At 45.0% G+C, this 13,304-nt stretch overlaps 1 protein-coding gene across 5 annotated transcripts in view; it reads left to right on the forward strand.

The window, feature by feature from the left end:
* The window catches only part of PMS1 (PMS1 homolog 1, mismatch repair system component), a 581,602-nt gene that overhangs the window by 177,567 nt on the left and 390,731 nt on the right, over positions 1-13,304 (forward strand). For all 5 annotated transcript variants that reach the window (XM_040439910.1, XM_040439915.1, XM_040439913.1 and 2 more), the window contains one exon: positions 156-338. In XM_040439910.1, coding sequence (XP_040295844.1) covers positions 156-338 — 183 coding nt within the window. The remainder of the gene's footprint in view (positions 1-155; positions 339-13,304) is intronic.

The following is a 13,304-nucleotide window of genomic DNA, read 5'->3' on the forward strand; positions in this document are numbered from 1 at the left end:
AAAACAGACATGTGCGAAGTGGTGAAAGGTCCTCTTTAATTATTGATACCCCAAATTTGCTAATTTTATATTTCCTGTTTAGTTCTATGTTTTCTACTTGAAGTATCTATGGTGATATCCTTCTTAAATATTTTTTTAAACTTCTTAACTTTTAGGAAAACTTCGGCTTTGATAAAATTGAGGTCCGAGATAATGGGATTGGCATTAAAGCAGCAGACACACCTGTCATGGGCATCAAGCATTATACATCTAAAATATCCAGCCATGAAGATTTAGAATCATTACAAACATATGGCTTTCGCGGAGAAGCTTTGTGCTCAATCTGCTCCGTTGCCGAGGTAAGCTGTGGGAATGTGTTTTAAAAAAAGTTTCAAGATGGTTTTCCTTTGTAGGCAGGAGTTTCCATCCTCAGACTTCCTTTGCAAATGAATTAGGACTTTGGTGAAAGTGAAGAGAGCGCCAGCCTCATAAATTCTACCAATAGACTCATAACTATGCTGTATTCTTTCTGCTATTGGTGAAATGGAGCAATAATGTTGCTGTATTTAGTCTAAAAATAAAGCGCATCCGTGATTGTAATATGCTTAAAGGAAACCTAGCAAACTTCTTTTTTTTTTTTTTTATATTCTGCAACTTTGCATATAGACTTGAGCAAATCGACCCTCGGATCTTAGATCTGAAGTCGATTCGTTCACATACTTTGATTTTAATTCTGTATCTGTACACCATTAAAATGTATTGGCTCTGTGGAGCTGAAGTTCATTTCGCCTCAAGTCGCATGTTTATTCCTGTATTTGTCCGGCCGCCTCTGGGCATATTTGGATCTTCGCCAGTCCCCATTATAATGGGTTCGGATGGACTTCAGGCAATGCATGGCTGTATACAGTAGCTGTATACGCATTCAGGAAGTTGTTCCTGCGGGAACAGCCAGTGTGAAACAAGCTAATATATATATTGTGGGGTTTCGCTTTGGTAGATGGGGTAAGCGGGCACAGTACAGAGGCAAAATACAAGTTCTTAACTCAAAGAGTCAGTGTTTATTCACACTTGAGGCAATTGCACAAAACAGCACGTAACTTTGCAGTCTTGGTGTTAATTCACACACAATGGAACGTTCATATAACACAAGTCACCTTGCTGGCAGTTCTGCCTCCAGTAGTCCACAGTAGGCTTTAGGGGGCCTGTTTCCCCAGTGTGCGGCTCTCAGCCCTCCAGCATGGCACAAAGCCTCAGATCCCAAAAGCAGTGGCACCGCCTCCGGGTACCGAGTGGCGTAGTCTATAATGACTAAGATGTGTTGATGCCCTGTGGTGGACTTCAGTACTGGTCCTATAAGGTCCATAGCTATTCGCTCAAACGGTACTTCGATAATCGGGAGAGTGGCTGGGAGCTAGTTATCTGGCAGTTCGGGCAAGACTTATAAAACTCTTCCACTTCTTTGAATATTCTGGGCCAGTAAAACCGCTGTAACATACAATCCTGAGTTTTCTGCAGCCCCAGGTGACCACCGAGAACGTGTTGTGATAAGCCTTGCGGACCACCAACTGTTCAATATGCTCACCGTGTAGTTGGTTTACCCAATACAACATATCCTGATGAACCACAAAATGGAGAAACACTGACTCTGCCCCAGGTTGTTGTGGTTCACTATCTACTATTAACACAATTTCCCAGGCGCGGGATAGGGTTGGGTCCCAACCTTGGGCGGTGCCAAAATTATCCCCGGAGACATTGAGGTCTGCCAATTCAGAACCCGGGGGCAAGTCCTCCACGTCTCCTACCATCGCACATAGCTGGGTTGTCTCCCCCTCTTCCACCGAAGTGGCGGTCACCCCTACCGCTGGCCCTTCGTCTCAGGTTCCTAGGGTTCTGGTCTCCCCCCTGAGTCTGGCCACTCTGCTAGGGTTACCCCGTTCTCATGAGTATTCGTTACTCTCATAGCAGGCCACAGTGCCGGGAAGTCTCTCCCTATTATAAGTTCGTTGTGTAAATTTGGGGCAACTGCCACTTTGTCCATCTGCCAGCCCCTGTGGTTAGAGACACCAGGGCGGTGGGATAGTCTTTTTAGTCTCCATGGATGCACATGACCCCGACTTTCCGGCCAGTATATTCCGCTGACCATACAAGTGGAGCCCTTACTAGGGACACCAGACTCCGCTGGAGTGTCTCCTACCTTCACCTGCACAGGTGGTTTAGAGTTTTTGGGGTACCTGCTGCACACAACTTTCTGGCATATAGCGACTGACGGTAGTTTCCATGGGTTCCACCTCATAGGGGACAGTCAGCTCTTACATGGCCCGGCTCCTGACACCGCCAGCAGACTATCGGAGCCAGGTCTGGGTCTGGGATGGAGATTTACGGGGTTTGACTGCCCCCTCCCAAAAGAACAGTCTTGGTAGCCTCGTAGCGCTCCACCATTTCCACCATTTCTAGGGCATTGCCAGGAGACACCTGGCCGATCCAGTGCTGGAGAGGGGGTGGCAGAGCCCTCCAGAACATGTCAGCCAATAGTCTATCCAGCATAGCCGTGGGACTCAGCACATCAGGCTGTAGCCACTTTTGCAAGAGGTGGAGTAAGTCCTAATACTGGGTCCTCGCAGGCTTAAACCCCCACTGATGTACCCACTGGGCCCGGACTAACACATTCACCCCCAGTCTTGCCAAAATATCACCCTTTACTTTTTGGTAGTCGGCCACTTGATCGTCCGGCAAGTCGAAATACACCCGCTGGGAATCGGATGCCAGGAATGGAGCGACGACCTCAGCCCCCTGGTCACAGGGTAGCTTTTCCCCGATGGCCACTTTCTTGTACATCGCTAGGTAGGTTTCGATGTCGTCTGCGGGGGTCATCTTAGGAATCGTGGCACGGACTGCTTTCCGGGCATCATGGACGCTCGGGGTTGCTCCTGCTGTCTGCAAAGCCATCACGTGTTGTATTAGCAACTGATAAGTCTCCTGCTGAGGCTTATTAGCCTTGCGTTGCTGCAAGTTTGTCTCTACCTGTTGCAGATTAGCCTCCATGAGTGCCTTCACAACAGCCTCCAGTTTGTCGTGGGGCACTGGTTGTAATACAGCTGGTTTAATGTACGACATACAAAATGCAGAAACCAAAAATATCAGCGTTCACGCCAGCCTCACTGCTCCACCAATTGCCTGCATCCTCCACCAATTGTGGGGTTTCGCTCTGGTAGATAGTGTAAGCGGGCGCAGTACAGAGGCAAAATAAAAGTTCTTGACTCAAAACGTCAGTGTTTATTCACACTTGAGGCAGTTGCACAAAACAGCACATAACTTTGCAGTCTTGGTGTTAATTCACACCCAATGGTGTTCTGCCTCTAGTAGTCCACTGCTGGCAGTTCTGCCTCTAGTAGTCCACAGCAGGCTTCCCCAGCGTGCGGCCCTCCAGCATGGCACAAAGCCTCAGATCCCAAAAACAGAGACATCTCTGCTGAGCCCAGCTGCCTATTTAAGGACAGCCAGGTGCTGCCAAAACCCGGATCGGCACTTAATCTCCGGTCCGGTATATGACCTCTCCTGGCTGGAAACCAGCCCAGTCGCACATGCTGGGAGGAAAATACCTTTATCTCACATCAGCCTCTGACATTGTAAAATAAGAAATATTGAAACAAACAATTGGACGGCACTGCGCTCTGTTAAGGTCCGGGTGCACGGTCAGTAGGTCGGATCCCTCTAGTAATATATTAGAAAGACCAGCACTCCGTTTTGCTGAGCTGAAAACTTCTTTATTCGTCACCCATGTGACGTACGTTTCGGCATAAAATTTGCCTTTCTCAAATACAGGTGATGGTAGCTCAATACAACATATGCAATGCATCATTTAAATACACCTTTTGAATAACCCGCCCCTCATCATGTGAGCGGTCATGTGGCTGTAATTGAAGGCATACGCCCCCAGCCACATGACCAGTCACCTGACCGCGGCATCATGTTGCTATGTAACTCAGTATAAACAAAACTCAATCAATGGAAAAGAAACAAGATATGGCAGAGTATGTACAGTGGGATGCGAAAGTTTGGGCAACCTTGTTAATCGGCATAATTTTCCTGTATAAATCATTGGTTGTTACGATAAAAAAATGTCAGTTAAATATATCATATAGGAGACACACACAGTGATATTTGAGAAGTTTAATGAAGTTTATTGGATTTACAGAAAGTGTGCTATAATTGTTTAAACAAAATTAGGCAGATGCATAAATTTGGGCACTGTTGTCATTTTATTGATTCCAAAACCTTTAGAACTAAATATTGGAACCTTAAATTGGCTTGGTAAGCTCAGTGACCCCTGACTTACATACACAGGTGAATCCAATTATGAGAAAGAGTATTTAAGGGGGTCAATTGTAAGTTTCCCTCCTCTTTTAATTTTCTCTGAAGAGTAGCAACATGGGGGTCTCAAAACAACTCTCAAATGACCTGAAGACAAAGATTGTTCACCATCATGGTTTAGGGGAAGGATACAGAAAGCTGTCTCAGAGATTTCAGCTGTCTGTTTCCACAGTTAGGAACATATTGAGGAAATGGAAGTACACAGGCTCAGTTCAAGTTAAGGCTCGAAGTGGCAGACCAAGAAAAATCTTGGATAGACAGAAGCTACGAATGGTGAGAACAGTCAGTCAACCCACAGACCAGCACCAAAGACCTACAACATCATCTTGCTGCAGATGGAGTCACTGTGCATCGTTCAACCATTCGGCGCACTTTACACAAGGAGATGCTGTATGCGAGAGTGATGCAGAGGAAGCCTTTTCTCCGCCCACAGCACAAAAAGTGCCGCTTGAGTTGTCCTAAAGCACATTTGGACAAGCCAGCTTCATTTTGGAATAAGGTGCTGTGGACTGATGAAACTAAAATTGAGTTATTTGGCCATAACAAGGGGCGTTATGCATGGAGGAAAAAGAACACAGCATTCCAAGAAAAACACCTGCTACCTACAGTAAAATATGGTGGTGGTTCCATCATGCTGTGGGGCTGTGTGGCCAGTGCAGGGACTGGGAATCTTGTCCAAGTTGAGGGACGCATGGATTCCACTCAGTATCAGCAGATTCTGGAGACCAATGTCCAGGAATCGGTGACAAAGCTGAATCTGCGCCGGGGCTGGATCTTTCAACAAGACAACGACCCTAAACACTGCTCAAAATCCACTAAGGCATTTATGCAGAGGAACAAGTACAACGTTCTGGAATGGCCATCTCAGTCCCCAGACCTGAATATAATAGAAAATCTGTGGTGTGACTTAAAGAGAGCTGTCCATGCTCGGAAGCCATCAAACCTGACTGAACTAAAGATGTTTTGTAAAGAGGAATGGTCCAAAATACCTTCAACCAGAATCCAGACTCTCATTGGAACCTACAGGAGGCATTTAGAGGCTGTAATTTCTGAAAAAGGAGGATCTACTAAATATTGATTTCATTTCTTTTTTGTGGTGCTCAAATTTATGCACCTGCCTAATTTTGTTTAAACAATTATAGCACACTTTCTGTAAATCCAATAAACTTCATTTCACTTCTCAAATATCACTGTGTGTGTCTCCTATATGATATATTTAACTGACATTTTTTATCGTAAAACAACCAACGATTTATACAGGAAAATCATGACGATTAACAAGGTTGCCCAAACTTTCGCATCCCACTGTATCTACATTCATACATTACTACAGCATCTGAGTTATTAATGATCCATTATAGAACCAAATACAAACAAACCTATTATAATACATATATATTCTTTCAAGTGAAACTGCTCAATGAATATTCTTTATTGAGGCCTTTGGGGGCAAGCGTCTCGAGTCGATGGATCCAATATGCTTCACGCTGGTGGAGCATCTGGATACCATTTCCTCCACGTCTTGGTAGGGTCACTTCCTCTATAATTTGGAAACGTAATTGTGAGATGTGATGTTTTTTCTCAATGAAATGTTGAGGGATAGGCAGCAAAATATTCTTTCCTGATTGTGGATTTGTGTTTTCCCACTCTATCTTTAATACGCATTGTTGTTTCTCCAACATAGCACAACCCACACGGACATTTTAGTAAGTAGATAACAAAGCTACTGTCACATGTAAAGTGACCCCGTATTGGGATTTGTTGTCCTGTGTGTGGGTGTGATATGTTGGAGCCCTTAATGACATTGGAGCAATGAACACAGTTCAGACAGGGAAATGTTCCCTTTCTGACTGTGGAGAAGGTGAGCTGTCGCAAGGGCGTCCTGTCACTGCCTATGTCCGCCCAGATGATCTTATCTCTAATGTTGTTATTGCGTTTATAACACATCATAGGTAACTCCCTATATTCATGAATTGTTGGGTATGATCTTTGTAAAATATACCAGTGTTTATTGGCAATTGCTCTTACTCGATCCATCCAGGGGTGATATTTAACGATAAGTGGTATTCTCTGTGTTTTTGTCATCTTTTTTTGTATTATTATGGGATATTCTACCTTATGCCTTTGTTCATCTAACAGCTTAGACGGATAACCTCTGTTGGCAAATTTTTGTGTCATTTCCTGCATCCTCAAACTACGTGTATCAGGATCCGTTACAATGTTGGCCACTCTTTTAAACTGCGAAAAGGGTAGTGATTTTTTTTACAGCTGCAGGATGATTGCTGTGAAATATTAACAGACTATTTCTGTCAGTCTCTTTGACATATAGATCAGTTGTAATCCTGTTATTAATACCCCTAATTACCCATGTATCAAGGAAAGAAACACGATGTGGATCTTGATGCAGTGTAAATTTTAGTTCAGGTCTTATGCTGTTGATGTGATCTATAAAAGACATAAGGGTCTCAGTGCCGCACCGCCATACGCAAAAAATATCGTCGATAAAACGTTTCCAAAATATACAGTGGTTTTGATATAGCACATTTGGGTAGATATACTCTTTCTCAAAATGTGCCATATAACAATTTGCGTAAGGCGGTGCGGCATTGGACCCCATCGCAGTCCCACACCGCTGCTGAAAAAATGTATCTTGAAATAAGAAGTAGTTACGTCGTAGGACAATAGAAAGTAGAGACAGAAAAAAAACCTTTTCAGCCTGCGTGTATGTGCTCTCATCTAATAATGCTCGAACGGCCAATAGGCCTTTTTCATGAGTGATACTTGTATATAAGCTACACACATCCAGGGTGACTAGGATGCAATCCTGCGACAGCTCAATCTCACTTATTGTCTCTAAAAAATGTTGTGTATCCCTTAAATATGAGGGGGCCTTTTTATCCAGTAAGATTGCAGGGGGAGAAAGGATTGAATCTGTGGCTGCAACTATTGGGCGTCCTGGGGGCCGCTCCAAGGATTTATGCACCTTGGGGAGTGTATAGAATACGGGTGTTACAGAGTGTTGGTTGATTAAAAATTCTGCTAACTTCTTATCAATAACATTCTGTTTTAAATTGTTATCAACCAAAGCCTGTAATTCCCGTTTTATTGCCCAAACCGGATCCCCCTGCAATATTTCATAAACAGTTTGATCAGACAATTGTCCCAATATTTCCTTAATATAGTAATCCTTGTCTAAGATGACAAGGGCTCCCCCTTTATCCGCGGGTTTAAAGATCAGAGAGTCATCATCGGTCAAATGATTGACTATCTGTCTCTCCTCTGCGGATAAATTATGATGTATATAATAATCTCCTTTTTTTGTGATTAACATGGAAATATCACGCTGTACCAATTGTATGTATGTCTCACTCGGGTGGTATATTTTGGGAGGCATGCATTGGCTTTTCAGCCTTAAACCAAATTGTTGCAAATTTAACATTGATGTGCACTCTTAATCGGAATAATATCATGTGAGGCTACATTAGAAAAATGACTTTTGACTCTTATTTTACGAAAAAAGCGGTTTAGATCCATGTCCAGTCCAAATGTGTCCAGACTAGCTGTCGGACTGAAGGAGAGTTCCTTTTCAAGGAGTCCAATTTGGAGCCTCTGCGTCCCCGATGATGGCGTCGGCCTGCCCGCCTGGTGTTTGCCTTCTTGGGCGTCTGCGTGCTCCTAAAAAACGTGCACGTTGACCTGTTGTGGAGTCGCTTCCAGAATCGGAGGATACTGTGCCTGCTCTGCGGCCAGGTCGTCGTGGTTGTGATGTAGCGGTGCTGGATTTGTCTTGCCACCTGTACACCTGATTTCTTTGATAATCCTCCATATCTCGGATATATTTTGATCGCTTGGTAGTTTGTATTGAACTTTGAAGTTCGGTACATTGTTTGCTGATCTTTTCTTTCAATGTGTCGAAATCCTCCTTTTGCAAGCAATCTTTTAGTTGGGATTCGGTGGTAGAAATACTCTCCTGGCAATCCGCAATTGCTTTGGTCAAATGTTCAATTGTTAAGGTTATAATGTCCAGTGAACATTTATTAAGAATACTGGCAAAGCGGGTACAGTATTCCACACTTTCCCGAAAGAAAGTGGGTCGCAGGTTCACACGCAATCCACGTGGGATACGTTTGGAACGATGATATTCAGCGAGAGTCGTTGCATGTAGCTGCAGAGAAACCAGGTGTTTGGAGGTTCTCTCTAGATCACGACTTCTCAGCTTACCTGGAGGTATTCTCAGGAACTCTGCCGATGAATCAATGCGTGCCACTATTGCGCGGGCTTCCTCATCATCGTAGCTGTAGGTGCTCATTTGTGTGTTGAGCTAGGATGCACGTGCTCGTACCAAAAATCCAGATATATTGAAACAAACAATTGGACGGCACTGCGCTCTGTTAAGGTCCGGGTGCACGGTCAGTAGGTCGAATCCCTCTAATAATACAGTATATTAGAAAGACCAGCACTCCGTTTTGCTGAGCTGAAAACTTCTTTATTCGTCACCCATGTGACGTACGTTTCGGCATAAAATTTGCCTTTCTCAAATGTGGAGGAAATGGTATCCAGATGCTCCACCAGCGTGAAGCATATTGGATCCATCGACTCGAGACGCTTGCCCCCAAAGGCCTCAATAAAGAATATTCATTGAGCAGTTTCACTTGAAAGAATATATATGTATTATAATAGGTTTGTTTGTATTTGGTTCTATAATGGATCATTGATAACTCAGACACTGTAGTAATGTATGAATGTAGATACATACTCTGCCGTATCTTGTTTCTTTTCCATTGATTGAGTTTTGTTTATACTGAGTTACATAGCAACAGGATGCCGCGGTCAGGTGACTGGTCATGTGGCTGGGGGCGTATGCCTTCAATTACAGCCACATGACCGCTCACATGATGAGGGGCGGGTTATTCAAAAGGTGTATTTAAATGGTGCATTGCATATGTTGTATTGAGCTACCATCACCTGTATTTGAGAAAGGCAATTTTTTTTTTTTTTAATTTAGGTTTTATTGAAATTTTTCGGTACAACCAAAATAGAGACATATGCAAATTCAAACAGCGTTAACAGTTCAAACAGGGTGTTCACAGAACTGTGTTGGGCATACACCCGTCATCACATAGCATAGCTCATGAGAGAATATGAGTTTGGACAAATCTAAATGGACATGTAAAATTTCAGTAACATATAGACAGACAAGACATAGGACAAGGGAGTAGGGGGGAGGAAAGGAGGGGGGAGCGGTACAATTTCTACTGGAGTAGTTAAACCTGCGCATCACGAAATGCGGCTGAAGAGCGAAAGGCTTCCCAGGGGCCCCAAGTCTTCACATATCGTGCGGTGTCTGCGGGCGAAATACTAATGAGATCTTCCAACCTCTGATACAGAGCAATTTCATCAAACCGCTCCTCAGGCGAAGGGGGAGAAGGGGATTTCCAACGCCTGGGGATCACCGCCTTTGCTGCCTGAACCATATATTTTAGGAGGGATTTCTTATATGCCGGGACATTCAGGACACTGTCGAATAATAAAAGAGCTTCCGGGGAGTTTTGGATAGGGACCCCTGTGACCTCTCTAATTATTCTATGAACGAAGTTCCAAAAGGGCCGTAAGCCACTACAGTTCCACCATACATGGATCATCGTGCCTTCCTCTTTAAGACATCTCCAACAACGATCCAACACCGTCGGGAACCATTTGTGGAGTAGTGCAGGTACTCTGTACCATCTAGATACAATTTTGTAGCTCGTTTCCTGAGCTTTGGCCGAAACCGTTGATTTGTGTGCTAAAAGGAAGCATCTGTTCCACTGGGCTGGGGTATAATGATTCCTCAAGTCCCGCTCCCAAGCTTGACAATATGGAGGAAGGCATGAGGATCGCTGGTGTATCAGTAGTTTGTATACTGAAGATATGGGGTGTAAGGTCGCTGAGGGGGAGACACACATCCGCTCAAACTCAGTGAGTTTTCTGGCCAGAGTGTGGGTTCTACTTAGAGAGGTGTAAAAGTGTTGGAGCTGCAAGTATTCAAAGGAATTGCGGGTTAGTGGAGCCTCTAAAATCTGGGACAGGGGTTTTAGTATGGAGCCAGAGAGAACTTGGCAGAACCTGATCGGTCGGGTTCTTGAGATTTGAAGAAAATGTTTAGAAGAGTGTCCTGGAGGGAATCTAGGGTGATCCGTGACTGGCACCAGAGGGCCTTTAGGGTCAATCAGTGAGGTTGAGCAACTAATGGATGCTAAAGTTGCAAGGGTATGGTGAGCAGAGAAGGACAAATGTGACGACGCTTGGCGTGGAGAGCCCACTAGCCATGGGAGGGTTGATACCGCGCACATTGAAGTATCCCTAGTAATTTGTACCCACGCCTTGGGAGAATCAGCACGTGTCAGGTCTAACAGTCGGGCATATGCTGCAGAGTGATAGTATAGTCTACAATCTGGAAGACCCACTCCTCCCGTTTCCTTGGTGCGGGTCATTATCTCCCATTTTATCCACGGTCGGCCAGGGGCCCATACAAATTGTGTGAAGCACCTACGGAGTTGGGACCAGAAAGTGGACGGTATGTGAAGGGGAATAGTCTGTAAAAGGTACAGTAGTTTTGGCAAAAGGGTCATCTTTACTATACTAATCCTTCCAAACCAAGAAAAGTCTCGTTTACGCCATCCGTCTAAATCTTTTTGGAACTGTAAGAGGAAAGGCGCAAAGTTCAACTTATGAAGTCGTGAAAGGTCTGCTGTCAATTTAATCCCCAGATACGTTATGCCTCTAGGTGGCCAGGTAAAGGGAAAAGAAGCCTTAAGAGCAAGGGTCAGTTCATTTGGCAAAGTAACATCTAAGGCCTCTGACTTGGACATATTAATCTTAAAATTGGACCAGGTACTAAATTGAGATATTTCCCGGAGTAAGGACGACAAAGAGATACGTGGGTTGGTTATGTAGAGAAGGAGATCGTCGGCAAACGCCGCGCATTTGTACTCTCGTGATCCGATCTTTATTCCCGTTATGTCTGGATTGGCACGAATAGAAGCCAGCAGGTGTTCCATAACTAGAACATATAATAAGGGGGACAATGGGCATCCCTGCCGTGTCCCATTATGGATTGGGAAGGGGGGGGGGGGAGGGCACTATTTACTTTGACTCTAGCGGTGGGATGTTGGTACAGTGTCAGGACCTTTGACAGGAATAGTGGGCCCAAACCTATATGTGAAAGAGTCTCATGGATGGCGCGCCAAGATATCCGGTCAAAGGCCTTTTCTGCGTCTAGGGAAAGCACCATAAGGGGGACTTTTTTAGATTTGGCATAGTGGATGATGTCGAGGGTTTTAAGAGTGTTGTCCCGGGCCTCCCTCCCCGGCACAAACCCAACCTGATCAGCGGAAACCAGGGAAGGCAGATAAGCGTTCAATCTGTTCGCCATTAATTTGGCGAAGATCTTAAGATCTACGTTTAAAAGGGAGATAGGACGGTAGCTGGCACACAGGTGCGGGTCCTTTCCTGGTTTCGGAATGACCGTAATATGCGCCTCCATGGTCTGCGCCGGGAAGGGGAGCCCAGGAGACACTCCATTAAAGACTTGGAGCATAATAGGGGAAAGATTGGAAGAAAAGACTTTGTAGAACCTAGCCGTGAACCCGTCAGGGCCTGGGCTCTTGCAACCCGGGAGCGACTTAAGTACCGCATGAAGTTCAGCGTCTGTGAATGGAGCCTCCATATTGGCAGAATCAAGCGCAGAAAGCTTGGGAAGTAGGAGAGGTGGGTCAGGGTGTTTGCCTACTACTTGAGGGGATGTTTGGGGCAGGTTGTAGAGCTTCGAATAGAAGGAGTGGAAAGAAGCCGCAATATCAGCGGTTGTGTGGGTCATACGATCCTGGGCATTTTTGATAGCGGGGATATGGGAGGCTGCTAGTCTTCCCTTTAGAGCCCTTGCCAACATACGGCCACTTTTATTCCCGAATTCGTAGAATTTATTCCTGCAAATTTGTACCATACTTTTGTAGGATACATCTAGGAGGCGTTTAGCTTCCATACGTGCATTCTGGAGATCATGCAGGGTTTTCAGGGTAAGTGCTCGTTTGTGGGCAAGTTCCAGGGAAGTGACTCTTTGTAGGGCAAGCTTAAGTGAATGGGCTTTCTCCTTCTTGAGACGGGAGCCATGCTTAATGAGTACACCTCGAAGAACACACTTCAAGGCCTCCCATCGGATCGGTATTGGGGTAGAATCCTCCTTATGATCTGATAAGAAGTTTGTTATACTGCTAGCAAGGTCAGCAGCGCACCCCGCGTCAAGAAGGAGACTTTCGTTTAACCGCCATGTCCATTCCTGTCTAGAGAGGAAGGGCAAGTTCAAGGAGCAGTATATGGGGGCGTGGTCAGACCAAAGGATATTTCCTATTTGTGTAGAGTCAAGCCAGGATAGGGCCGATTGCTGGATAAGCATATGATCAATACGGCTATATGAGCCATGGGGGGCGGAGTAAAAGGTGTAATCCCTATCAACTGGGTGCTGGATCCTCCAGGCGTCTCGCAATTGCAATTGGAGCAGTGCTCGTTTTACCTTTTTAATGGTGGGATATGTGAGGGAGGCACGTCCAGTCGAATTGTCAAGTGTCTGGTCAAGCGTCAGATTAAGGTCACCACATAAGATAACTGTCCCCCTAAGCAACAGTATGACGTTATCAATAAGGTTTACAATGAAGGGAGCTTGATTTTGGTTAGGGGCATATACATTAAGGAAGGTTAATTCCTGGCCTCCAATAAGTAATGTGAGGGCTAGATATCTCGCATCTGGGTCGGCAGTACAACCCAGCACTTGATGGGGTAAAGACTTGTGGATCGCTATGGGGACTCCTTTGGTCTTATTCACCGCATTATTTGCAAAGTGCCAGGTGGTGTAGTGTTGATGTCGTATGTTTGGGGCGCTACCCTCCTTGAAGTGCGTTTCTTGAAAACAGACAATA

This window comes from Bufo bufo, chromosome 7 (assembly GCF_905171765.1).
Source record: "Bufo bufo chromosome 7, aBufBuf1.1, whole genome shotgun sequence".
Taxonomy (NCBI): domain Eukaryota; kingdom Metazoa; phylum Chordata; class Amphibia; order Anura; family Bufonidae; genus Bufo; species Bufo bufo.